This window comes from Anolis sagrei, chromosome 2 (assembly GCF_037176765.1).
Source record: "Anolis sagrei isolate rAnoSag1 chromosome 2, rAnoSag1.mat, whole genome shotgun sequence".
Classification (NCBI taxonomy): Eukaryota; Metazoa; Chordata; class Lepidosauria; order Squamata; family Dactyloidae; genus Anolis; species Anolis sagrei.
In genome coordinates this window covers 111,216,465-111,241,900 of record NC_090022.1, presented here as the reverse complement: position 1 = coordinate 111,241,900, position 25,436 = coordinate 111,216,465, and the positions used below count along the sequence as shown (strand labels likewise).

At 39.3% G+C, this 25,436-nt stretch overlaps 1 protein-coding gene across 2 annotated transcripts in view; it reads right to left on the bottom strand.

Moving 5' to 3' along the window:
* The window catches only part of ATP10B (ATPase phospholipid transporting 10B (putative)), a 141,181-nt gene that overhangs the window by 57,590 nt on the left and 58,155 nt on the right, over nt 1–25,436 (bottom strand). The window contains exons 2-3 of one of the 2 annotated variants that reach the window (XM_060764963.2): nt 11,727–12,028; nt 9,531–9,725 (exon numbers count right to left, since the gene is read on the bottom strand). In XM_060764963.2, the coding sequence (XP_060620946.2) occupies nt 9,531–9,725; nt 11,727–12,028 (497 nt within the window). Of the gene's footprint in view, nt 1–5,767; nt 6,394–9,530; nt 9,726–11,726; nt 12,029–25,436 lie in introns of those variants that run through there. The other variant, XM_060764962.2, reaches the window with a different exon arrangement.

The window sequence follows — 25,436 nt, the reverse complement described above, 5'->3', positions numbered from 1 at the left end:
TAAATTCAAACTGTTTGTTGCATTCTGTGTGCTATGCATTCATTTTTATCTATGATTGATGATAATCATCATGCAACTCCTGGAACGATTCCATCAGTGCTGCCTCCGGAAAATCCTGCAAATCTCTTGGGTAGACAAGCGGAGAAATGCCAGCATGCTGGAAGAAGCAAATACCACCAGTATTGAAGCAATGGTCCTCCACCATCAACTTCGCTGGACTGGCCACGTTGTCCGGATGCCTGACCACCATCTCCCAAGGCAGTTGCTCTACTCCGAACTCAATAACGGAAAACAGAATGTTGGTGGACATGAAAAGAGATTTAAAGATTCAAAGCCAACCTTAAAAACTCTGGTATAGACACTGAGAAACTGGGAAGCCCTGGCCCTTGAGCACTCCAGCTGGAGGTCAGCTGTGACCAGCAGTGCTGTAGAATGTGAAGAAGCACGAATGGAGGGTGAAAGAAAGAAATGTGTCAAGAGGAAGGTGCGTCAAGCCAACCCCGACCAGGACTGTCTTCCACCTCGAAGCCAATGCCCTCACTGCGAGAGATGATGCAGATCAAGAATAGGGCTCCACAGCCACCTACGGACCCACTGCCAGTACACTAATCCTGGAAGACTATCCTACTTGGACAACGAGGGATCGCCTAAGTAAAGTAAGTACACATTTTAGATATTTCAAAAAGAGGTATAGAGCATACAGCATACAGCTAGAGTTTCCTCAGACTCTATGTGTGCCATACGCTACACACACTGTGTTTATAAAATCATGTTGGCATTTACAGATGCCTTGTATTTGTAATTTGCATTTAGCTATCCTAAAAACTGGAAAAGGGGCATGTCCTTGAAGCAACTGATTTTCAAGATAATGAGAAAAATACATTACATAAAATGACCATACTTAAGGTATCTGTAATCCTTGGGATACAATGTATTACAGAATGGTATTCAGTCAGTGAGGCAAACAGCTTTTTGAGAGAGAACAATTTCACAGTTCAGGGACATTTTGTAAAGCTATATCAGTTAATGAGATATAGTAAAAGGACTTTCCGAGAAAAATCGTGTATCCTATCTACTGCATCAAGCCCCATTCAGCACCCCACCAAGTTAGTCCTCCCCTCTTTAACAAGTCAATGGAAAGTTCCTTTTGAAAAAAGTATGTTAAAGTTATACTTTTGAGTCTCCTCAAAGTAGTTATTTGCCATTATCATTGCAATTTTTTTTAAAAATAAAAAGCATATCTATCCGTTTCTTTAAAGTGATGAAAATCATTACTTTTAGTTTCTTAAAGCCATGAATGCTACAAGCTCTTAGGACCATTTTTCTTCTCTCCTCTGACTTATAGCAACATTTATCAACTGAACCATGTATTCATCTTCCATCTGTAACTATTAAAGTGACTAAAATAACGGTTTTGCCATTAAAAAAGTTAACTCTTATATTATATTGTATTTATTATATTATTGATAAACCTTTATTGTCTGAAAAAGGAATTAGAAATGACCGTTTTAATCTAGTCACCTATACGGTTTGTATCATTTTGCCATTCACTGATCAAAGGTCAGAGTATGTCCCTTAGCCTTTGTTACTATATAAATATGACTTGATAAATACAAACAACTACAACAAAGAACAAATAAAACATAAGCGTATGTGGCCAATAAAAGAAGCCAACACACTTTAACTCTCTCCTTACACCTAAGGGACATACAGTTGCATTGATAGGAGAACCTGGAAAATAAAAGTATAGAAAAAAGAGAAACACTGCAACAAAACCATAATAATATGAAGGGAAAGTTCATCAAGGCCCCATTCACACAGCTGTATAAAATCCACATTGAACTGGATTATCTGGCAGTGTGGACTCAGATAATCCAGTTCAAAGCAGATATTGTGGATTATCTGCCTTGATATTCTTGGTTATATGGCTGTGTGGAAGGGTCCCTAGAATGCAGGAAAAGACACTGGAAATGAAAAAAAGAGAAAAAAATGAGCTTCTAGAAGAGAATTTTGGTAAAAAGTTTTGAAAGAGGTAAACTGCATTGGAATTGCTAGAGGTAAATGCCCTCATAATAAAATTCAGTTCCAACAATAGGATCATGGGGTCTTTGAAATCTAACTAAAACTGTGTGGGTGTTGCTTTTTCATGAACCAACCGCACACTGCAAGAGCCAGTTCCAAAAGCATGCAGTAGATTTGCAAAAGAATTACTATATGCACCCCCCCCCCCCAGCATCCCAACAGAATTTGGGGACTAATTTTGGATATTTTCAGGGTTTCATGCAGTTTGTTGGACAAATGATTCCACACAGGATTAAGAGGAATTCAGATGAATCATTAGCCCAAACACATATCACGCCAGGAAAATCTGGTCTATAGCGCTGAGTTCAGTGACCCTTTCACATTACACAAAGATTTCACCTTATCTTCCATGACATCTTATGGAATCCTGGGATTTGTAGTTAGAGGGGAATTTTGAATTATCAGCCAGAGAAGTATTCTAGTGCTTTTGACTAAATTAAAAGTCTCAGTTTTTCATAGGGTGCAACTATAGAAGTTAAAATGGAATCATAATGCTATAATTGTTCAGTATGAAAGGGCCCCAGTATTAGAGAAAATACAAATCTCATACAATTGCTGGGAAACAAAACTGGGAGATTAATGTTCTACTCATGCACTTCGCGGAAACATCTGATCAGCCACTGTGAGAACAGAATTCTAGATAGGACATTGGCTTTATCCAGCATGGTTCTTGTTCTGTTCTTCTATGCCAGAATCAAACTGAATGCAGAAGCAGACGACAAATATTATATTTCATGCACAGCAAATAGCTATAGATGAGTTGAAAATAAATTATTTTACATGCATCTCAAGCAACCTACCTAAGGAAAATGGGTATTTTTTTCTAAATTGATCTCATATGCTACCAAAATACATTTTAGTATCATGATTTGTCCTGCTTCAAGGTCAAAATCAGCTCAGCCCTTGCTACAGTTGTCCACTCCTGATCTATATTGATAAACAAATTCAAATCTTACTTCTCCATATGTGGGGTAAAAGTTTGAATTCAACACAGTATTCTTAATTATATTTTCATCTTCCTTACAAAGTTCTGGGGCAGTACTTTTTTTTTTCATTTCAGGAGCGACTTGAGAAACTGCATGTCGCTTCTGGTGTGAGAGAGTTTGCCATCTGCAAGGACATTGACCAGGAGATACCCAGATGTTTTATCATCCTGTGGGAGGCTTCTCTCATGTCCCCGCATGAGAAGCTGGAGCTGACACATGGGAGCTCACCCTGCTCTCTGTACTAATGGACCATTGAATCTCCAAATTAGGAATTACAGTTGTAATTTGGAATTACAGTTGTGGGCCTCAGGCTCACAGACTTTCTTCTTCTTTTATGCTTTCACTCAGCAGTTGGCATCCTTTTAGTGACACAGGCAGAAATCAACACTACATATGTTTATTTTATGTCATTGCTGAGGTTGGTATTGGAGGAAAAAATACCAACCTCAGCAATAAGGTTGCTATTCCATCATCCCCCGAGATCGCTGGAGGACCCTGGCGGACTTCAGCAGAACATGTCATCACTTTGCACTTGGCTACAGCATCATAGCCACATGCTTTTGCAATTCCTGTGTTCTCATCCAGACAGTCTGGGTTAAAGGGAAGTTATTGTTGCTATTGTTGCCCATTTGTTGTCATTTTGATGTAAGGACAATCTATGGCTATTGTCACCAGGAAATGTGATAAGAAATCGCAGAATATGTATGGATAAAGAAATAACATCTGGAAACAGTCACGTGTGATGACATCTAAACTGTTTCCATACACATTTTCTATAGAACAGTATAGCTAACTGAATTAGTAATTCACTTTTAGACAAAATAATGAGGAACCAAATTACAAGACGTTGCTTTGTTGTAATTTATAACACTTTCAAGAAAACAAAAACAAAATGTCCCACATAATTAATAAGATAAGAGTTTTGTAAGGTTGAGATTGACAGTACTTTTTTATTTTCACCAAAATATACAGGCTACGTCAAATTAACAAGATGCGTGCAAAGAAACAGGATATATTGTATGCTGACTCTTAATTTCATGCAAACATTGATGGGGCTTGAGTTAACAATGAACAGTGCAATAAAAATGTTGACACAGTGTGCAACAGCAATAAGAAAGGCAAAGTCCATGCAAAGAAACATTAGGAAGGTGTTCACAAAATAAAATAGTCAGCTCTTCTAAAAACCTGTGGTAGAACCCAAGATGGAATACCATGTATAGTTCTGCTTACCACACATCAAAAATATTGTAGAACTAGGAAAGATGCAAAAAAAAAAAAAAAAAAAAACCCCTGCAAGAATAACACATTGTATCGCAGCTATGGGCAAACCCAGGCCCAGGACCAGATGTGCCCCCTTGGGCTCGTTTCTCAGGCCCTCTTCTCTCTCACCTTCCTTCCTTTTCTCTTCCCTTCCTCCTTCCCTCCCTCCCTTCCTTATCTCCACCCTTTAATCCTTTCTTTTTTCCCTCCCTCCTTCCCTCTCACTGTACCCTTCCTTCCTACCTCCCCCCTCCTTCCATCCTTCTCTTCCCTCTTCCTACTTTCCTCCTGGGGGATATTTAGCTAGGAGAAGAGGTGGTTGAGAGGGAAAATGCGAACCATGTCTCAAGATTTAAAATTGTGCCCCATTGAGGAGGAGGGAGGGGGAAAACTAACTTTCTGCTGCTCTAGAGACCAGGGCACAAGGGAGCAATGGTTTCAAATGGCAGGGAAAGAGGTTCAACTGAAAAGATTAGGAAGAACTTCCTGAGAGTAAGAACTGTTGGTGAGTGGCACAGGTTGGCTGGGAGTGTGGTGGAGTCTCCTTCTTTGGAGGCTTTTCCACAAAAGCTGTCTATTGGGAGTGCTTTCATTATGCCTTCTTGCATGGCAGAGGGTTGGACTGGATGGCCCTTGGGGGTCTCCTCCAGCGCTAGGATTCTAGGATTATCATGAGTAGACAGTATGCGGTCTAATGGATACACTTTTTCCTCTCCCATCCACCATCTCATCCTGATCAAGGCCGACCCTTTTGGGATCCGACTATTTCCCGTCTTTCCTTCACTTTCTGCCTCCAAAAGAGAAGAGGAAAGGGAGGAAAGGGCAGGGAAGGGACTTGGGGAGAGCTCCCTTCCTTCTCGTCCACCCACCCCGCTCTAGCCCACCATGTGGTCCCCAATTTAGAAAGTTTTCCCATGTCTGGTGGATTTTTTTACCTAACAAAAAAGTCGATAACAGAGACATGGTAATCATATAAAATATGCATTATCTGTAGAAAGACAATACCCCCCCCCCCCCAATTAGAATGTATTAGGGTCATCTGCTGAAACTGATTGGTTAAATATTTAAGACAGATAAAAATATTTTTTTTTGTGCAAAGAACAAAGTTAAACTAGGCAACTATTTTCTAAAAGATGTAGCAATAGCCACCCACTGAGTTATTTTTAAATGTAGATAAAATAAACTGATGGCACATAAGTCTATAAATGACCATGAGATACTTGCTAGGAGCACGCCTCTCAGTGCTAGTGTTAGAAGTTCACAGGAGGAAGTAACTAATGTTCTCCAGACCAAATTGTGTGTTTCTCATGGTAATTCCGCAACAAGATGCTAGTTACACATTTTCTGTCAAATAGGCATAATTAAATATTGACTCAGACCAAAGTCTAATATATTTTTGAGTACTTTTGAAATATATCAAAATTCAATATATCATTTACCTTCTGTAAACCAGACAGCCCATGCTATTGATCTCTGTGTCCAGACTGAATCTCCGAAAGTCCTCCCAAGCATCTTTGATGGCTGTGGCGGCCATTATAACACAGATCGGGATCACAGCTATCCCTGGTTCAAATGCATTGAGCACAGGTATGAAATTGAGTGCTACGATAGCCACAAAGTAAAAATTGGCAAAACGATGAAACTGCTCAAAGAGGTTTTTAGGGATGAAAGACAGGAGGGTGTATTTTGTAGTCTTGATTTTGTTGCCCTCATAATGTCGATTTGGATTTTCTTTCCACTTGCCTTCAAAGGGCAGGTTAGAAACAATGGCCCTCTTTGTTTCTTCTTCCTTCCTTCTCCCTCTCCTCCTTTTCACAGGTTCTTCAAGCTCAGAGTCTGAAGGTACACTCGGGAAGCACCGTCCTCTGAACCAAGGTATGTCCCTCGGGAATTTCATTGAGCGCATTTCCATGACATCTTCCTGCTCCTTAAAAGTTTGACTTTGCTGTACAGAGTTTGGAAATTAAGGGTAACCTACGCCAATTGATTTGCTGTACAGCTAAGTGCCGGGCTGAGTTGAACGAGACTAATTGCTTTCACTTGCTTTAAGTCAACACCTGCCGGAACGCAGACGTCAGAGTTGCACATACAAAGTTGCACATCCTCTTATAAACTGGTTTCCCTGTACTCGGAATGAATGCTCCCAGGTCCTAGTGCTTGCTCTTTGTAGCGATGAGTGAGGAAATTCTTCCTCACATGCAGAATTCCAAAGAAACTTCCCAACTTTCACATACAAACCAGGAACCATTCTTTGTCATCTAACTTGAATCTCTCAGGTATATTTTAATATGCACTGCTTTGTAATTGTATCCACAAAAGACTGCTTACTTCTGCATTTACAGCAGTATATATGTTTTTTAAAATCCACCTGTCGTGTTTCCAGGGAAGACATCCATGGGTACAGAAACAAGTCCATATGCTGAATTGAAAGTTGTATTACTTAGTATGCAATTTCATATTTTTGTTCATTTTTCACAAGATACTCAAGTAACCCAGTCACTGGAAAAATTCCTCCATATTTTAGTTTCTACTTTATGTGCACATGAAGCAGGGAGCAGAGAAGAGGAGTGAAACACATAGCTGGGAAAGAGCAATTGCATAAGGATTTAATGAATAATTCCCAACAGTTTGGCAATATGAGGGCAGGGAGTCAGCTATTTTTGCAAGGCATAGCGTGAGAGGAAGAATGGTGCCAGGCAGGAATAGCTATTTCTATTCAACAATCTAGATAGAAATGCCAATTCAATGGAATTTTACTAATGGGATGGGTATGGTGCCCAAAGATTTCAAAACATCTAGAAGAATCCTTACTACCTAAAATGTTTGAAAGATGTCAACATCTGCTTACCCTGTGGCAATTGAGAAAGCATATAGGAGTCTGTGTTGTGTAAACTGATTCAAAACTGAACTCAGAAAACAAAATTATTTAAAATAACACAAACCACAACAAGTTTCAGTTCACTCCCAATACAGTTCTAAATATATCTTTGAGAATGTGACAGGTTGCAAATCCTGTAAAATCTGCTTCCATACTGCCGAGTTCCCTCTTCTCCGGCTTGATGGCACACACTGAAAATGTGTGCACATGATAAAAAGGTTTCCTTAAAATCCACGATCGACAGAGCTTATCCTTATTTTATAATCGCAAAACAGCTGAGGAGGGATGGAAGTTGAGGGAACCAAATGGAAGCAGAAAAGGAAAGCAATTCCCGTGAGACATCATACCCTTGTTTTCATATTTCTTAAATTAAGCAGAGCTTGAATTTACACACCAGCATGACAAGCAAGTGACCCTAAAGGGAAATGGGGTTCAAGAGGTCAAACCTAAAGGAACCAGGAAGGTGAGGAGAGACAATGACAGGAAATCATTATAAATGTATAGGCTCAATCCTATAAAGCCCTAAACGGTTCTGGCCCAGTTTACCTGTCTGAACGTATCTCCCTCTACAAACCTTCAAGGACTCTTAAGATCATTGGGAGAGGCTCTGCTCTCGGTCCCACCACTCTCGCGTGATTGGTGGGGACAAGAGACAGGGTCTTCTCTATGGTGGCTCCTTGGCTGTGGCACTCCCTCCCAAATGATATCAGATCTGCCCCCTCTCTCCTGGGATTCCGAAAAAAACTCAAAACCTGGCTCTGGGGTCAAGCCTTTGAGCAATAGATATGGTGATTTGAATGTGATTGACTGATGTGACCGGCAATGGACTGATCTTGGATCGCGATTTTAAACCAGCAATATTTTAGAATTATAAATCTTGAATGTTTATAACTGTTTTAATGGTTTTAAAATTATGTTTGTTAATTCAATGTCTGGCATCTAATGGTTGCCTATTTTAAGTTGCCCTGAGTCCTCCCTTGGGGCTGAAAAGGACGGGGTATAAATGCTGAAAAGAAATAAATAAATAAATAAATAAATCTGCATGTGTGCACTTTGTTATATCGACATCAGCACTTATGAGGTGCAGTGCATCTCGGATGGTCAATAAGGTATGGATGTCTTGTACCTTTTGTGGTTCCTTTCAATCCACATTATCTAATCCTTTCTGGGTGCCATGAAACCATTTTCCAAGACTAATGGCTCCACAAGGACTCTCCTTAAGATGTCAGGGGTTTTAATCTCACTTTCTTATTCTGGATTGAGCATCTGTCTGGAAGGGCCTATAGTTGTCTTACATTTCCTGTTGTAGGACTTCGCCAATTCTGTCTTTTTGATGACTGGAAAAGGAATTTCAAAGTGAAACATTGTTTCCTATTTTCAGCTCTGTTTTTGTGAGGACTATTTTCATGAGAAGGCAAATTATCATATCATTTTTCCAAGGGATATTTCTAGATTAAAATAATTCTTGTGTTAAACTGATTAAGTTTTTGTTCCTTGGGTCGCATAAAATATGACATAGTAGACAGTAAAGGGTTTCTTTTAACCTCTATTTTAACTATTATCTTGGAAAATGTTCTTTTGTTCTTTTATAGTTTGTTTTTGTATAGAATCTCACAATCCCCAACCATTAAGATCTCTTGACAATTTCTCATATATTGCTCAGTAAATGCTTTCTGTTGTGTGCAATGTTTTGAATTCTGTTTGCAAATTTGATCTTTAATTCAAAAAGCAATCAAATTTCTTTTTAAATGTATCAAACCAGGCATTCGCATAAATAAGCATATGAATTGCAATGATTACAAATATTAAACAAAAAGTTGATATGCGACAATTATGTAATGTTCCAATAAAATAATCAATTTTAATTGGGTAGACAAAACAAAAGTCAAAAGTTGTTTTTTTTTTTGTCTACTGTTCATCTTACTTAGCTGGCAAACCCACTACACCCGGGCCCCACAATCCTAGGCCCCCCAGCTAGAGTCCTTTGAGCCCTGAAGATGAAAACGTATAATGGCCACAAATGAAAGAAGCAGTTCTCTGGACATGCAATAAAATTCTGTGATTAAGTACTGCAGGTGTAACATAAAAGTCTTACACTGAATCACCCTTCAAATACTGGGAAGTAGATATTTATTTTGCAGCAAAGAACAATGTAAAACAAAAGAAAAGAAATCCTAACAAAACACCAGAATGGATTTCTAAGAAGTTTACAAACTTCTCTTCTGTAGACTATTTTTGTTATTCTCGTTGCAACCATATGTTGATGGAACAAACATTAAAGTATAATTTAATGAATCACAATGATATAATACTTTTAGACTTACACATTGTATGCTTTCATTTTAGAACTGTTGATCTGTTGATCATATCTATATCGCCTATAATCTTCAATGCCATCCTTAATTGCGATAACTAAAAGTACAATGACCAGTGGCAACATTGTGATTTCTCTGTGGAAGACTTCCAATTGTGGGAACCAGTTGATGATCACCAAAAATAGGAAATAGATGTTGGCTAATCTGAAAGAAGAAGAAGACATGCTATTAATAGAACTTTAACATTTAACTGGCATTTCCTAATTACTCTTTAATTTGTATATGAGAATGAGTGTTTCCTGCAATCTTTAAATATGTTGGTGAAGTTCAGATTAACTGGATGACATGGTTTTTCATCTAAACTATGGCTGGTTTTTATATCTGTTCCAGAGCCTAAAGTTCCAGAGCCTAAAGTTTGTCTTTGGCCAGCAAATCATGATACAATACCACAATGTGGGACCTCTTCACACGGTTCAAATTTTGGTGGCAGCAACGGGTTTTTATTTACTTTAGCCAAAGAGCCCAATGGCTCCCATCAGACCCCAGAAAAGTACTTCAAGGGCGGCTCAGTGGCTGAACTGCTACCAACACCCTGTCACCACAAAATTGCTGATGGTGGTTGATGGGCAGCTCCCCATCTTTCCATTAGGAAAAATGGGTCGAGCTGACTCAAGAAAGCTTCCCCCTATGTTATGAAGACACAACAGTGCAGGACATGAGGCAATTGGTCCCCATGACCCCTGCGCAGGTGCCACTGGTATGCAGAGAGGCTGGCCGATTTCGGCGGTGCCTGTGACTAGGTAGCTGGAACTACTTTGCAAATAACTATTTCTTCTATCTTGTTTGTTAGTACATTTCAGAGCTTTTTCTGTTGTGATGTAAAGATGGGCCCACAGACAACTGGTTATCCAGCTGTGCAACCAGAATTATTCCAGTTTTGTACCCCAACTGGGCCAGAAGCAGTTTGAAAAGGTTCATCAAAGAGAATTTAAACCTGACATGCCATTTCCCACTCTACTATTTCACCCTAAACTGGCCTATAATATTCCAGGTCCTATGTATTTAATGAGGGCTACTTCACAACCGATGTTACGATAGGACCACTTTCATTGAAATAATTATTAATAACAGGTTTAACTGAATAACCCTTCCTACTCAGCATATTAAAACTGCTCAGTGTCAATTAACATGTAATAGCGAACTACTGAGTGAATAACAATAGGCATAGGTCTTAAGGCCTTGTAGCTACTCAGAGAAGTTCTTCTGGATGACAAGGTCAAGTACAATTCCTTTGTTACAATGATCCAAAAAACAACTCAGAAATACTTGGTCAGATTCATCCCAAGCTTTCCTTTACCTACTGTATATTCTAACAAGCCTCTCCACAGTTTCATTGCCTGTGTATTTCTATAATACCATTGAATAGGAAAATCCCAATTAGGGATGGAATTGATATTTGCAATTATTCATTCCCAAGCTTAAAATTGGTTTCCTAACAGCTGGGAAATCTCACTGGGAGGAATAATAGATGAGCAAAATTTAGGACATTTTTCTTCAGCTATTTGAAAACCCTATGAAATCCATGGGGTCACCAATAGGTTCACGGGCTACCTAAAGGCACAGACACATAAGTTTGAATGTCCCAAAGTGTTGTGCAAATTTTATTTGGTGAAGAAAAGCATGTGTGTTTTATGTACCCCCAATCTTCAACAAAACAAAAACAAAGCATGTTTTTTCTCAGCACTATAATACCTTAGCAATGCAATAGAGACATTAAAATACAATAGAGTCTTACTTATCCAACATAAACGGGTCACGAGAACGTTGGATAAGCGAAAATGTTGGATAATAAGGAGGAATTAAGGAAAAGTCTATTAAATGTCAAATAACATTATGATTTTACAAATTAAACACCAAAACATCATGTTTCTAAAAAAACATGGTAAGGTTTTCATTTTAATTGTGGTGCTTTTTTGCTCCTGTTGTTGTTATGTCCTTTCAAGTCACTTCTGACTTATGGTGACTCTAGGTCAAACCATGAAGTTTTCTTGGCAGAATTTGTTCAGAGGGAGCTTGCCCTGGCTTTCCTCTGAGGCTGAGAGGCTGCTGTGCCCAAGGTCATCCAGTGGGTTTCCAAGGCCAAGGAAGCATTTGACCTTAGTTTTCCTGCAGTCAGATCACTACACCACATTGACATACACCTACCTATAAAACTGTTCAAAGAGATTTCGGGGTAAAAAGGTCAGCAAAGTGTACTTTGTGGTCCGTATCCAATTTCCAGAGTATATCCGTGAGACTTTCTCTGATTCCTTTTCAAATATTTCATTATTAGGAAATACAACCCTCCATTTTTCTAGGTTGTATTTCTTCCTCTCCTTCTCAGATGACAACAAAGGTGCCGATTCTAGCTGAGTCTGGGAGTCCTCTTCGACTGACCATTGGCACGGGGGCCTCCAGCGATACAAAGCAGAGTCAACTGACAGTGCCATTTTCACCAATACGGATGCCTGAAAATAAAGACAAACAAAGACATAAGCATTTCCAATGTAGAAACAAGTGCATTTCTTGCTAGGGAAACATTAGGGCAGGCACCTGATTTTTCCCATATGAGTGCTAAATGTAGTACTTCCAGTACTAGTTCTTCAAGCTAAATAGTGCAATTATTTTTTCCCAGACAAAATGCATACAGGAGCATTTGTCAATCTTAAACAATGTTTTCATATAACCAGAGCAGGAAACAGAGGGTCAGAGTAAACCAGAGGAAAGTATATCCAACACACAGTAGCAGGGGATGAATATGTGTAGATGAATTATTTACTTGATCACATACCTGCCGTACCTGCTTTCTCAATTATGGAATATGTGTAATATCGATGAAAGCAATTATGAATTCAAAGTTGCAAGCAATTTTATAATTCTGAAGGCTCTTGAGGTGGTTTAATCTTTTTCAAAACAAATGACACTGTGTTAAACATGTTTCAAAAACTTTGCCTTTAATTTCTGAAAAAAAAAATACAGTTATGGGAAAGTGAACTTGAATTTGCTTTTGATTAAGATTGGTGGTCCCTAGCTAGCTCCCTTTCAAATGTCCCCTGACCCTGGCTAAAGATCGGCAATAGTTGTGGCAACAAAAAGGTGGTCTTACTGCATTTATTTATTTATTTAAAACATTTATATTCTGCCTTTCTCACCCTGTAGGAGACTCAGGGCAGAGAACAACATATATACGGCAAATATTCAATGCCGGGGCGTAAAACCATTAATATATACAAACATTAAAATCATTTATATCCGTTTTAAAATCAGTTGCTTAAAAACCATCTCAGGACACCATTCTTTTATTGCCTCATTGCACTGCCCCATAGGATTGGTCCCACAGCCAGGTCTTCACTATCTTTCTGAAGGACAGGAGGGAGGGGGTTGATCCAATATTGACAGGAAGGGAATTTCATAACGGGGGGGGGGGGGGGCAATCACTGAGAAGGCGCTCTCTCTTATCCCCGTCAAACGTGCCTGTGACAGTGGTGGGACTGAGAGCAGGGCCTCCCCAGGAGATCTTAGTTTTTGCAGTGGTTCATAAAGGGAGATGTGTTCAGACAGGTAAACTGGGCTGGGGAAATTGGCAGTATATTCCATACCATAGCACTCACAATTGTGTTTCCTGGTAACAGAAGTTGCCAGTTTAACAGCATTTTGAAAAGCATATGATAGCATGGACTTTGGTCCTTATAAATTTTGAGGCATATGTGGAAGAGAGCCAGTATGCATTCTGACAGAGAGCAGCCTGACATTATACTGTGCTGGCTGCAGGTAGAAACTCTTTCCTCATTCCCATTGTCTTCTTAGGTGCACAAAGCAAGTTAAGCAGCTCATGGGTACAGGTCCACTTCCACAGCTAATTCAGCTTGCTGGCTTCTCTTAAGGGGAAGTAATCCAAGCCTCCCTATGACAAAAGCGAAGAAGCAAAACTCCTGGTCCTTTTAATGCATAGATTTTAAATTGTGTGTTTAAACATTTTTGTTTTACTTGTGAAGTAGTCCCTCTATTTTTGCAAGGTTGTGATTGGAGGAACGCTATAAAGGGGGAGTGGATGTGACTAGCAAAATCCATTACGTTTTTCACAACTTTAGGAATCTTTAGCTTCTCCAAATTCTGATATAAATTGACTATAGAGTAATGCTCGAGAACCTAGAATCTCTAGATCTTCCAACATGACTCTGTGATCAGTATCCACCAGAAGTTGCCCTGGGAGACTCAGAGATTCCTAGAGATAACATATTAATAAAATCTGTAAAGAATGAAATCTACCAAAGTTCAACCAGACAATATGGAGGACCGACTGCATTTATTTTTATTTAAATGGTACAATTATCTGCCCCAACTGCTAGTTTTGGGAGTTGAGATAATAATAATAATAATAATAATAATAATAATACCTTAATTTTATACCCTGCCACCATCTCCCCGAAGGGACTAGGTGGCAGCGTACAAGGGAACGAACCCCAAAATACACACAATAAAATAAAATGAAACAAAATAAAATCAACAACAACAGCAGAAAAACATTACAATCACAGTACACATTTTAAAAACAGTATAATGGCTGAAAGATTAAGTGCTGAGTGCAGAGGATCAGGAAATGTGCAGTCATTCCTAGATAGAAGATAGAGCCCAGGGAAAGTACAAGATATGCTAAATTAAGAATCTTGAAAAACACACCTAGGATACAATTTTATTAGTGATATAGGGAGGCATAGTATATTTTTAAACATTATGGAAGAAGGTATCCTGTACCTCATTGTGAAATGTCTGCCACTCAAGTGTAAAACAATAGCCTGGGACCTCACAAGTACATTTCAATCCTCTTAGTTACACACCAGCGGTGAAAAGATGATCAGACACATTCAGGCTACCCTCACACACCCGAGGAAGAAGGAGCAGTCTGATGTTGGTTGTGAATGCAAAGGCAGCCGTGAGCACCTAGGAGATAGATCTGGATGCTACAACAAAGGAAATGCTGACGTGCTTTGCAGTATGGTGGAACATGCAACAAGGCCTTGACTGAGGAACTAAAGGCCTTTCCATACAGCCCTATATCCTAGAATATCAAGGCAGAAATATCTGCTTTGAACTGGGTTATCTGAGTCCACATTGGGATAATGTGGGATTTTCTGCCTTGATTTTCTGGGTTATACGGCTGTATGGAAGGGACCTAAGATATCAGGCTCACAAAGGAGGAGACAATTTCCCAGGTATCCTGGTCTCAGGTTTTTTTTTGGGTATTATTGGTCATGACATATGGACTGGTCCTAGGCAATACTCTGGTTTCAAATTTCTGGACACAATGAAATTTCCAAAACTGTTGAAGATTGTTTTGTTATTGGCTCGTGGTTATTGGCTCATGACTATTAAAATTGCAGCTCCAGTAGCCACCCTGCCAATCCAACTTATTTACAGCCAAGGATACAATAATGATGATGATTCCCTTTATGTTCCACCTTTTTCTTAGGTTGACTTGAGGGATATGAATAGAGAGGAGTTCACACCAATAAAAAACAAAAGAACAGAAAATAAAATGACCTGTATGTTCCTACACTTTAATACCTTTAAAAAATAGACAGTTCTAGTCCACACATTTTCAAAGCTAGGTGCTTTATCCCCCAGAATGAATTAGTTATACCACACCTGCCTCCAACAATAGATGTGGTAATGCTGCACAGTAGGGTGTTAACACTGATGTTGTCGCCAAATTCCAGAATAGTAATTAACCAGCCTACACAGATGTTTTCTTTATTTGATTTGTTGGCCTGCAAGCAAGGAGGGAGGCTAAAGCAATCATTCTTCAGAAGATTCAAGACGAGATATATTAACTTGCTATTACATGTGCCAAAAATGACTATGGGAGAAAACAAAAGAAAGGAATAAGGAAAGAAAGATTGTAGGGGAGGAAACTGGGTCAGTATGCCAATTTATTAATGTTTAAATGTCAATGGGTATTATTTTTAAAGTTCTGTCTGACGGAATTTTGATTTATGAAACACCATAATAAATGGTCTGTGGTTACCAAAGTAACTTCTAAGACTACCTTTTAAATGGAAATAAATTGAAATAAAATGTATCCCCCTTTCTCTTTCATAAAGGATTTCAGCCCTCAAACTGGAACTCTTACTAGCTGATTTTGGCCAAATCAGACTGGCCAGTGTCCAGCTGTGTTGTATGTTCCTTATTCGTACTGCATATAAATGAATGAAGCACAATATTATAATATGGTTTGAAATGCTCACAAGCAATTTCAATTAGATAATGTTATTAGAGTTTTAAATCACCTTGTTTTGAAGTTGTTTGCAGCAAATTTTTGTTCTGGCAAACTTACTTATATCTCAAGGTGTCCAATAGAAAGAAGATACATTTTATATAGAGCTATCTATATAACAAGGAGCAAATATTGAGTTGTGGTCTGAGCATTGGACTAAGACTTTGAAGACCAGGGTTCCAATCCCTGCTCAGCCATGGAAATGCAGTGGGGGACTTTGCAGAAGTCATGTTCTCTCAACCTCAGAAGAAGTCAAATCCCTTTGAACAAATCTTGCCAAAAAAATATTTGATAGATTTGCCTTAGTAAGTCAGAACCAACTTGTGACCTCATCAAAAAGGGCAGATTTCAGCAACATATGTTGGCTCCGTCCTACATAACCCACAGAGCTTACTGGCTCTCATCAAATGATGCTGGTGCGACTCTGTTGGTGATGTAGAGTGTAACTGGTATATGCCGCTACCATGACAAAACAGGAGGCTTCCCACGTTGCCATAGGAAGCCATGGGGAAGCCGTGCGATCGATGCTTCCCCCATGGGATCATCTGGAACAGGAGCTGGCTGATGCTTGGCATGGGTTGCCTGGTTCCCCATGCCCCCCCCCCCCCCAACAACACGAAGTGATTTCGGTGGCTGTGCAACAAGGTTGTTGAAGTCATGCAACAATATATCAAATGCAATGCACAGGAAGCAGATGAAGTTTGATTACTGTTCCAGACATTTCTGGAGGAATGAGGAAATCCTAATGCTTCATGGCTTGGCAAGACTACAGGGAAAGTAAGCAGTGAAATCAATATGGACAAATTGCTATGAATTCAAACTGTATTATATAAAAAAAGAATAATTTTTAAAATGATCAGGAGCAGAAAATGGGATGAGAATTGTGGTTATGACATAAAAATGGCTTGATGTCATAGTGTAATAGTTATAATTATTTCCAAAATAATGAGCTTTGCTGTTATTAGCGTGTACATTTTTTTACCTCTTTGCATACGTGTGTATTTGTGTATATGTACGTCTAAGTTACTGGCCAACTAGGGTGACCCCATGAATTCCATCAAGCTTTCTTTGGCAGCACACACTTATGAGATGGTTTGTATTGCCTTCCTCTATGCTGAAGGCACATGGCATTCTCTTATGAACCCCACATCTAAGGATCTCCAGTCAAGGACACTGTTTAGCTTCTGAGGTAAGAGGGGATCTGGTATCTTCAAGCTATTTAACCTCGTATCATATTGAAAGTTATATTTTTGAGTATACTTGCCAGCTGGACCTTATACACTGGTATCTCCAAAAGTCACTGGTAATTTGTATTCTTAATTTACTCACAAAATAATGAATAAATAATGAGGCTCAAAGTGTGGTATGGCCATAATGCCATTCCTCACACAAGAAAAAAATTCCATGGAACTGAACCCTGGTCTTCAACCCAAGAAGCGATTGCAATTGTTCTTCATTTTATAGAAATATGCATAAGATTACTCTGTCTGCCTCATATGACTGGCTGTAAAAAATTACAGTTGGTAAGAATTATCCTGCCCAGTTTGTATGGTTCTAAAACACAGTTTAAATATCCCTTATTCAGAAAGCTTGAAACTAAAAGTATTTGGGGGAAATATAAATATATACAGAGAGAGATATCTTGGAGACTACACCCAAGTGTAAACAAAACATTTATTTATGTCTCATATACACATAGACTGAAGGTAATTTTATACAATATTTAAATAATTTTGTGAATGAACCATTAAAAAAGGAAAGGTGTTACCATCTCAGCCAATCATGCAGACAATTTTGGTTTTTGGAGGATTTTGGTTTTTTAAATTCCAGATAAAAAATACCCTACCTGCACAAAGTTCTAAAACATGACACCTTTTCCAGTAGCAAAATGTGTGTTTCACATTAATTATTCATTTATGACTTTTTCTGCATGTTATAGTCTCTTGACTGAGCTAGTCATTAAAGCCTGACTACACATACAGCATAATTTAAGGTCCATGTTGCCACTTAATAAGCAGGCTATTTGTAAATAGGAATGCCCTATTCTTTCTCAACAGGCAACATTATTTGCAAACATTTGGTCAGGCTTATCAGTTTGCTTGCTTATATACAACTTTGCTCTCTAAAGAAAACTGACAGCTTCTTTCTGATTAGCTACTGAAATAAAATCCAAGCAAACAAATTAAGTGAAAGGAGGGAAAGCTGCCTTATTTGTGTAACTTATGCAGGCCACAGAATTCACCTTTTCTTGGTGCAGAAGTTGGATTGTTGGGAACAGAATTTGCGTCCCGATCCCCAGATATATTGTTAATGAATTAGTGTCAGTGATTCAGGGTTCATGAATATTTTGCAATGTAAGAAACAAAAAATGAGGGTCTACATTGACAATGTATCAAGGGTGAAAGAAACTAGAAGTCAGCTCAAAAAATAAACATACAATTTCTACTTTTATTAAAAGAGTAAGCTTTTTGAAAAACTACTTCTAAATAACTAGGAATTTATTTTTACAGTCTGAATATGTTCCCCTACTTGTTTCTTGCATTAGACACGGAACTTTCCTGTTTGTATTATATAAATAGATCTCTTCAAGGCACTTATATTTGTGAACAGTTTGTGTGCTGATCACACTGCCAGCTGTCAGCAGACAAACAATCATTCATATGGAGGGAAAGAAATGGCTGTAGAAGAAAAATATCTCTCAAGCAACCTTCCAATAAATACAAATGAGGAAATAACCATAAAACACTCCCTGCAACTTAGTCTTCACAATGACTTCCTGCCCTTTGTTTCAAAGTACATATTTTAACTGGCTCTGTTCAATGACCGAAATATAGCACATGCCAGGAAAGAAATGGTAATAATGATAGCTGTGGTGCAAACAGATCCTGAGATAGCAGGGTTTTAAAAAATCCTACATACTTATTGAGTGATTTTCCAAGGAGTAAATCCTTGTGATTCACTCAAGTTGTGCTTTTTGGGCACAGATGGGATATTTTCCTCTGCCCACTTCTCACAGTACAGCACCTACCCATTATACACCAGCTTTATACATCTTGCAATAATATCTTAGTCAGAAGGTTGATGTCCTGAGCTGCTCCTGACGGAGCAGTTTTCAAGTCACTCCAACACCACTGCTGAAACCAACTCAGCTAGATTAGGAAGGGAGGGTGGACAGGCCCTCAGCAGAATTTCTATTATGTCCTGCCCACCCACTTTCAAAACACCCACTTGAACCAGCAGATTGTGGGGCAGGAACCTACCTGGTGAGGAAGATAGGTTTCCTGATACACCCCAGCAATTCCACCTCCCTGCCCTCCAGGCCTTGCTGTCAGGCCCAAGTGGACAAAGCTGGGAGAAGTTAACCCTGACTCCCAGAGCTTCATCCAGCTAAGTCAGGGTGGTCCATGCTCTCATTACATCTAGGATAGACTACTGCAACACACTCTATGTGGGGTTGCCTTTGAAGACTGCTCGGAAGCTTCAAATAGTCCAACGAGAGGCAGCCAGGTTAATAACTGGGACGGCATACAGGGAGCATACAACTCCCATGTTACGCCAGCTCCACTGGCTGCCTGTTTGCTACCGGGCACAATTCAAAGTGCTGGCTTTGGCCTATAAAGCCCTAAATGGCCCCGGCCCTATTTATCTGTCCAAACACATCTCACCCTATAAACCATCGTGGAGATTAAGATCCTCCGGGGAGGCCCTGCTTTCCGTGCCACCATTGTTACAGGCGGACAAGAGACAGAGCCTTCTCGATGATTGCTCCCTGGCTATGGAACTCCCTTCCTGGTGAGATCAGGTCGGCCCCCTCCCTCCTGTCCTTTAGAAGGATGGTAAAAACTTGGCTGTGGGACCAAGCTTTCGGGACAGGGCAATAAAGCAGCAATAGGAAAGATTACCAGGCCAATTAGATTTGACGCTGATGACTAGGATGGTTTTAAATGGTGTATTTTAATATTGAGATAAATGTTTTTAATATTTATGTGTGTGTATCTGAATTTGTGTCCCGCTTTGCCGTATATATGCTGTGCTCCACCCTGAGTCCCCTTCGGGGTGAGAAGGATGGAATATAAATGTTTTAAATAAATAAATAAATATAATACAAGCAAGGTTGGGATGCTCACCCAGGATCAAGTCCTTAAAAAGAGATGTCTCCTTATTCAGTGACCTAGCATTGGAAAGCAACAGTTTCAGCCCAGGAGGCCTGTTGCCAAGGCTTTCCAGACTATTTCAATTTGGGGGTGGGGGTGAGAGTGAGGGCAGAGAGTCAGCTTGGGTGCAACCAAGTAGAACTACAGTGGAACTTAATTGTAAAGTTCCAGCATTAAAGCTTCCGAGGTCTCTTTCACTCAACACAGAACACTGATCGCACTTTAACTGCCATGACTGCATCCTATGGAATCCTGAATGTTGTAGTTTGAAGGGGCACTCAAGCAATTTGGCCAAAAATTCTAAATTCTAAATTCTCCACAAAACTAAAAATCCCAGGACTCCATAGGTTGGAGACACAGCAGTTAAAGTGGCATCAAAGGGCTATAATTATATAGTGTGAAAGAAAAATGAACTGTGTAAGAGTGAGTTAGAGTTTGGGACATTCTGTGGGGCTATTTTGAATGAGCTGTAGTGTAAAAAAAGTCACAACTTTGCACTTGGACATAGCAGGGCCAAAGAAGTTACTGTTTCTGGGTTCTGAGCACATATTCTATCTTTCCAAAGTCACCTCTGTGTGTTTATGTTTGCTATGGTAAGCATTTTGGTGTTTGTAAACCACTGAACTTCAAATTTGCTTGCAGGGATGCTACAGGGTATTTCTTGTTTCAGTGCTTAACATAATTAAAACAATGAAAGTAGACACATTGACCTCAAATCAACACAGCAATATTTTCTTGAAAAAAAGTTTTAGAAAACAGAGAAACTACATTATATGCCATTTGCTCTACTCCTGAAGCTGTTTTGACTGAGAAGCAGAGCAGCAATACAATCACTCAATCAGATTTAAATGTATCCACAGTCCATTCTGACCACTTGCTTAATCACAGAGGTTTTGAATTAAACATATTGAGTAACCACTATATTCAGTTGATACAATTTAAAAACAGTTGCTGTCCATTTTGCACATACAGACATCCTTTGACATTTGCGGGATTTTTAACCTGAGAGATGTCAGGTAAAAAAAAAGCAATTTCTTTAATTTATTTTATTTTCATTGTGATTGTGTGTCCCTAGTCATAGTGAATGTGGAGGGCTGGCTGTTTGTTATACATTTTTTTTGTAATTTTTATTGAAGCTTTTCAAATACAATAAAAGAGGGGGAACATAGTTAGCGTATAGGAAAATAGGAAATTAAGATAGTGAGGAATATAAAAGTGGTCGGGGGAAGATAGGATAAGTGTGTGTTTTAAGGGTATTGGGTAGGAAAGGGGGAAAGTGATTTGATAGGATGGAGTATATATTTTGACTTCCAATCTTCTTCACTTTCTTAATTCATAAAGTCTCTCGCAAAAAATTGGTCAGCTCCTTCTTGTAATCTTTTTAAGAGCATTAGTTGTTTATTTTTATCTTATATCTATTATCCATTTAAGGTTTTCTTGAATTATAAAGTTCTTTACTGGTGACCAGTCTGTTTTTTATATCTTCAGGTTCTGCTTTATACTCGTCAATTGGGTTAATTTGTCTATATTCATGAAGTCTATAATTTTAATTAGCCATTGTTCTTATGTTGGAATCTCTTTCATTCTCCACAATCTTGCATAGTTTATTCTGGCCACAGTCACCAGATAATTAAAGAGTTTGTCTTTATTAAGTTCCAATTCAAAGTCAATTATTCCTAAAAGGAAATATTCTGGTTTTACTGGGTTGTTGTAGGTTTTTCCGGGCTATATGGCCATGTTCTGGAGGCAATTTTTTTTCCTGACGTTTCGCCTGCATCTATGGCAAGCATCCTCAGAGGTAGTGAGGTCTGTTGGAAGTAGGAAAAATGGGTTTATATATCTGTGGAATGACCAGGGTGAGACAATGGACATATAATCACTCTCAACAAAAGATTCCCCCCAGGCACTTCCAAGCCATTGAATGCTAATCAAGGTGATCAGCTGAAACATTCACATCTAGCCCCAGCAGACAAAAGTCCTTTGTCTCACCCTGGTCATTCCACAGATATATAAACCCATTTTTCCTACTTCCAACAGACCTCACTACCTCTGAGGATGCTTGCCATAGATGCAGGCAAAACGTCAGGAGAAAATTGCCTCCAGAACATGGCCATATAGCCCGGAAAAACCTACAACAACCCAGTGATTCCGGCCATGAAAGCCTTCGACAATACATTCTGGTTTTAATTCCATTTTTATATCCAATATCTTTTCTATTTTTTCATTTATTTTTTTCCAATAAGACTTGGCAATTTTGCATGTCAACTATTTTGATTCACATGTATTTCTTTGTTCTATGGTATCACAGTAAAGGTGTGAATTGCCCTGGTTTGAATTGGGAGTGATAAAACTTATATTTTCCCTATAACCCACAGAAAAATCCTACTGATGTGTACTTATTGCTTACTGATAAACCCACATGTGTCAAAAGGAACATATTCCTAGGAAAGTGTGCATAGGGTTGCCTTATGGTCAGAGCTTGTGATGTTGCTTTTTTATCTTTCTTGCTGAATATTTGAGGAATTGTCTTTGCCCACATCAACCTACAGGTACACTGCGATTTTCCTCAGCGTCCCTTTTTCGAGTTTCACTGTTTTCTGAAGTTAAGTGACTGTAAAGCAGGGATCTTTCATGTGTGGTTTCTCCCTTCGGGAATTCTTTCCCCAGGAAGGTTTGTCTGTTGCCTTTGCTGAAGTTCTTTTGAAAACTGTCAGATCTTTAATTGTGAAACAATGACAGCACCATCTCACCAGTTGTGTTTACAGTGCTTTTGCTGTGTTTTCACACTTATTAAATATTGTTGAACCAGCCAGAAACATCAGTGCACACTATGTCCCTGGGTTTTCTGCTCAGTCTACTCAGAAAAAAGAGACCTTACAGGTACTGCTCATCACTAGGAATGTGCAAATATCTGCCACAAGAAGAACACAATGGAAAGGCACATCTGTGGCTCTCTAATCTAACATATCTCAAAATACCTTAATGTAATTCCACAGCTAGTGGCAGGCATTTGGCCGGGGGGGGGGGCCCTCGGGGGGCTTCAGTCCCCCCCCCCCGAAATTCTCATGGTGGTTCGCGAAAAGGCCTTACTGGTGCATTATTTAAACTGTTATGTTTATTCATATCATGATCTGATAACCATACTCAATATATCCCATATGCATGGGGGTATTGGGGTAACGATACAAAAGGTTTGCTAGGGTAGACCCTCTTTCACTCAGACTCAGCCCCCCCGAAACCCCCCCTGAAAAAAATTCAGCCCCCCCCCCGAAATGAAATCCTGGCTATGGGCCTGGCTAGTGGTTTAAATTCTTTTCATTTATTTTGTTATTTTGTTTCCCAGTCTTAACAACAGGACTAGGGGCATCCCCTGCTGCACAAGAAGCTGATGCAAGGTAGGTCAGCTGAACCAGAAGCAGAGGAAACACAGTTGACTCAGAATTCTAGGAGCTGGACTGAAGGAAATATTCAACTAATAATATCCATACCCTGTAATTGTTCCTATGTGGCAGGGGCATGCCTGATTAATTCTCTGTTGTTCCATTTTTTCAGCTGCTTTTAAATTATCCCAGCTTCTCTCTCCTCCTCAGCTTACTTAATTAAGTTGCTTCAAACTAAGTTCAAAGCATAAAAGTAGTTTGCATTCAATTGATTTGGCAATGGGAAAGGAGAGAACGGGTTTGATTCTTGCCCTCTGCAAGAATTCTACACTCTTCTAACTTGTGTGTCCTTCCTCATCATTAGTGGCTTTTGCCATTTTGATTAATAAAAATATTTTTACTGAAGTCTGATTTTGCCTGGTTACATGTTGTTTACCACATGTGTCTTAATTTTCATATATGAAGCATTGGAGGGTATAAACATCTCAGCAGCACAGTGAGAGGTTTTATGCCTATTGCCTATCCTCATCTTCTACAAATATCAATGGGATTGTCCCGAATAAAGTTCAGAGACTAAAGGCCTTATAGTGGTAGATGTAAGATTACTCAGTTTGGATTTATAATCTCTGACTCCAAAATCCAGGAGTGATTGCAGAGTACTATCGCTGGGATGCCTGAAAAGTCAGACTGCCTACACTCCTGATTCTAAAGATTCTCCAGTTGCCAGGGTCTTCCATAGTGACTATTGAACATCCCACTTGCTTCTACCTGGAAGGGGTGTGTGTGTGTGACATTCTCCTCCTCTTTCTTCACCTGAGGTAGCAAAGGTATTTGCCAAAGTTATGATTTACTCAGCAATTGATTCAATAAGTTGACCCTGTTGGGGGATCAGCAATTGGATTTAGACCTTAATCCTAGCTTCCGGGTTTTCAAAACCTATGAATGTATATTGCTAAATAAGTGCCAGATACTGTATCCAAGCCATCTTGCTTGATTTCCTTCCAAATGATGGCACATTTGCTGCTGTCAAGTGTGAGATCTTCCTTAGCATATCAAATTCTATTCTAATAACTATGCCAGGAGGCTCTCCTTCCAGCATTTTCCCCATGCACACATTTCCCCCTTGTAAAATGACCCCAAGGGATGTTTATGCAGCTGTAAGTGCTTCAGCGGGCAGACAGATTACTTTCCCCATCTCATTTGTCATCAGTGTCCCCATCAGTGCTTTTGGCTGCTGGACAGGCTTTGGCTTCCAGATATGTGGTGAAAGATGAACATTTGTGCCAGCTGACTTAGACTTTTTCAACGAGAAATGTACCCTTTCACAAATTGCAGGCCATTTAAAACCTTCTGCTGACCCAGTTTCTAGCAGTTATGCTATATTCCTTGCTCATGGATAAAATGCACATTACCGTTGCCATTGATAGAAAGCAGCTGCAGATGTTCCTCTTGATCAATTGGTTAATTTAAATATTAAATTAATATTTAATGTATATTTAACTAGAAAATTATTTGGAAACTTACCATGTTTCTTCTTTGGATACACTTTAGAAATGTGTCTAGTATTCTAGATCAACTACTTAGCTATGTAATTATCCTAGTTTCATAGTTCAATAATGTTTCCTGGCCTGATGCTTCCCAGTCTTGCCTTACCAGACAGAAGCCTCTGCAAGCAATGAAGGTATCCTGTTGATCAAGATCCAACTGACTGATGCTGCCACCCCTCCCTCAAGCGATCTCTGATGCAACAGTCAGAAGCAAGGTCCCTGTCTTAATTCACAGTGTAGGTTGCTCATGAGAGAGAGCAGAAATGTACATATGTTTAAGCCTGATTCATAGGAGTAAGGGCACTCATGATTTGCAATTGATACTGTCCAATAAGTGATGATGGAGTGGGGGGGTATTATCCCATGCTATTGGAAGCAGAGGGAACATGCATATGAGTTATGAATGCCTAACTCTGGTTTATAACTGTAATTGGGAATTCCAGGAGATATTTTTAGTGCCTGCTTTAGCTTATGGCCATGTGTGCATTGTGCCTTCAGGTCACCTGTCAATTTATGGCCAC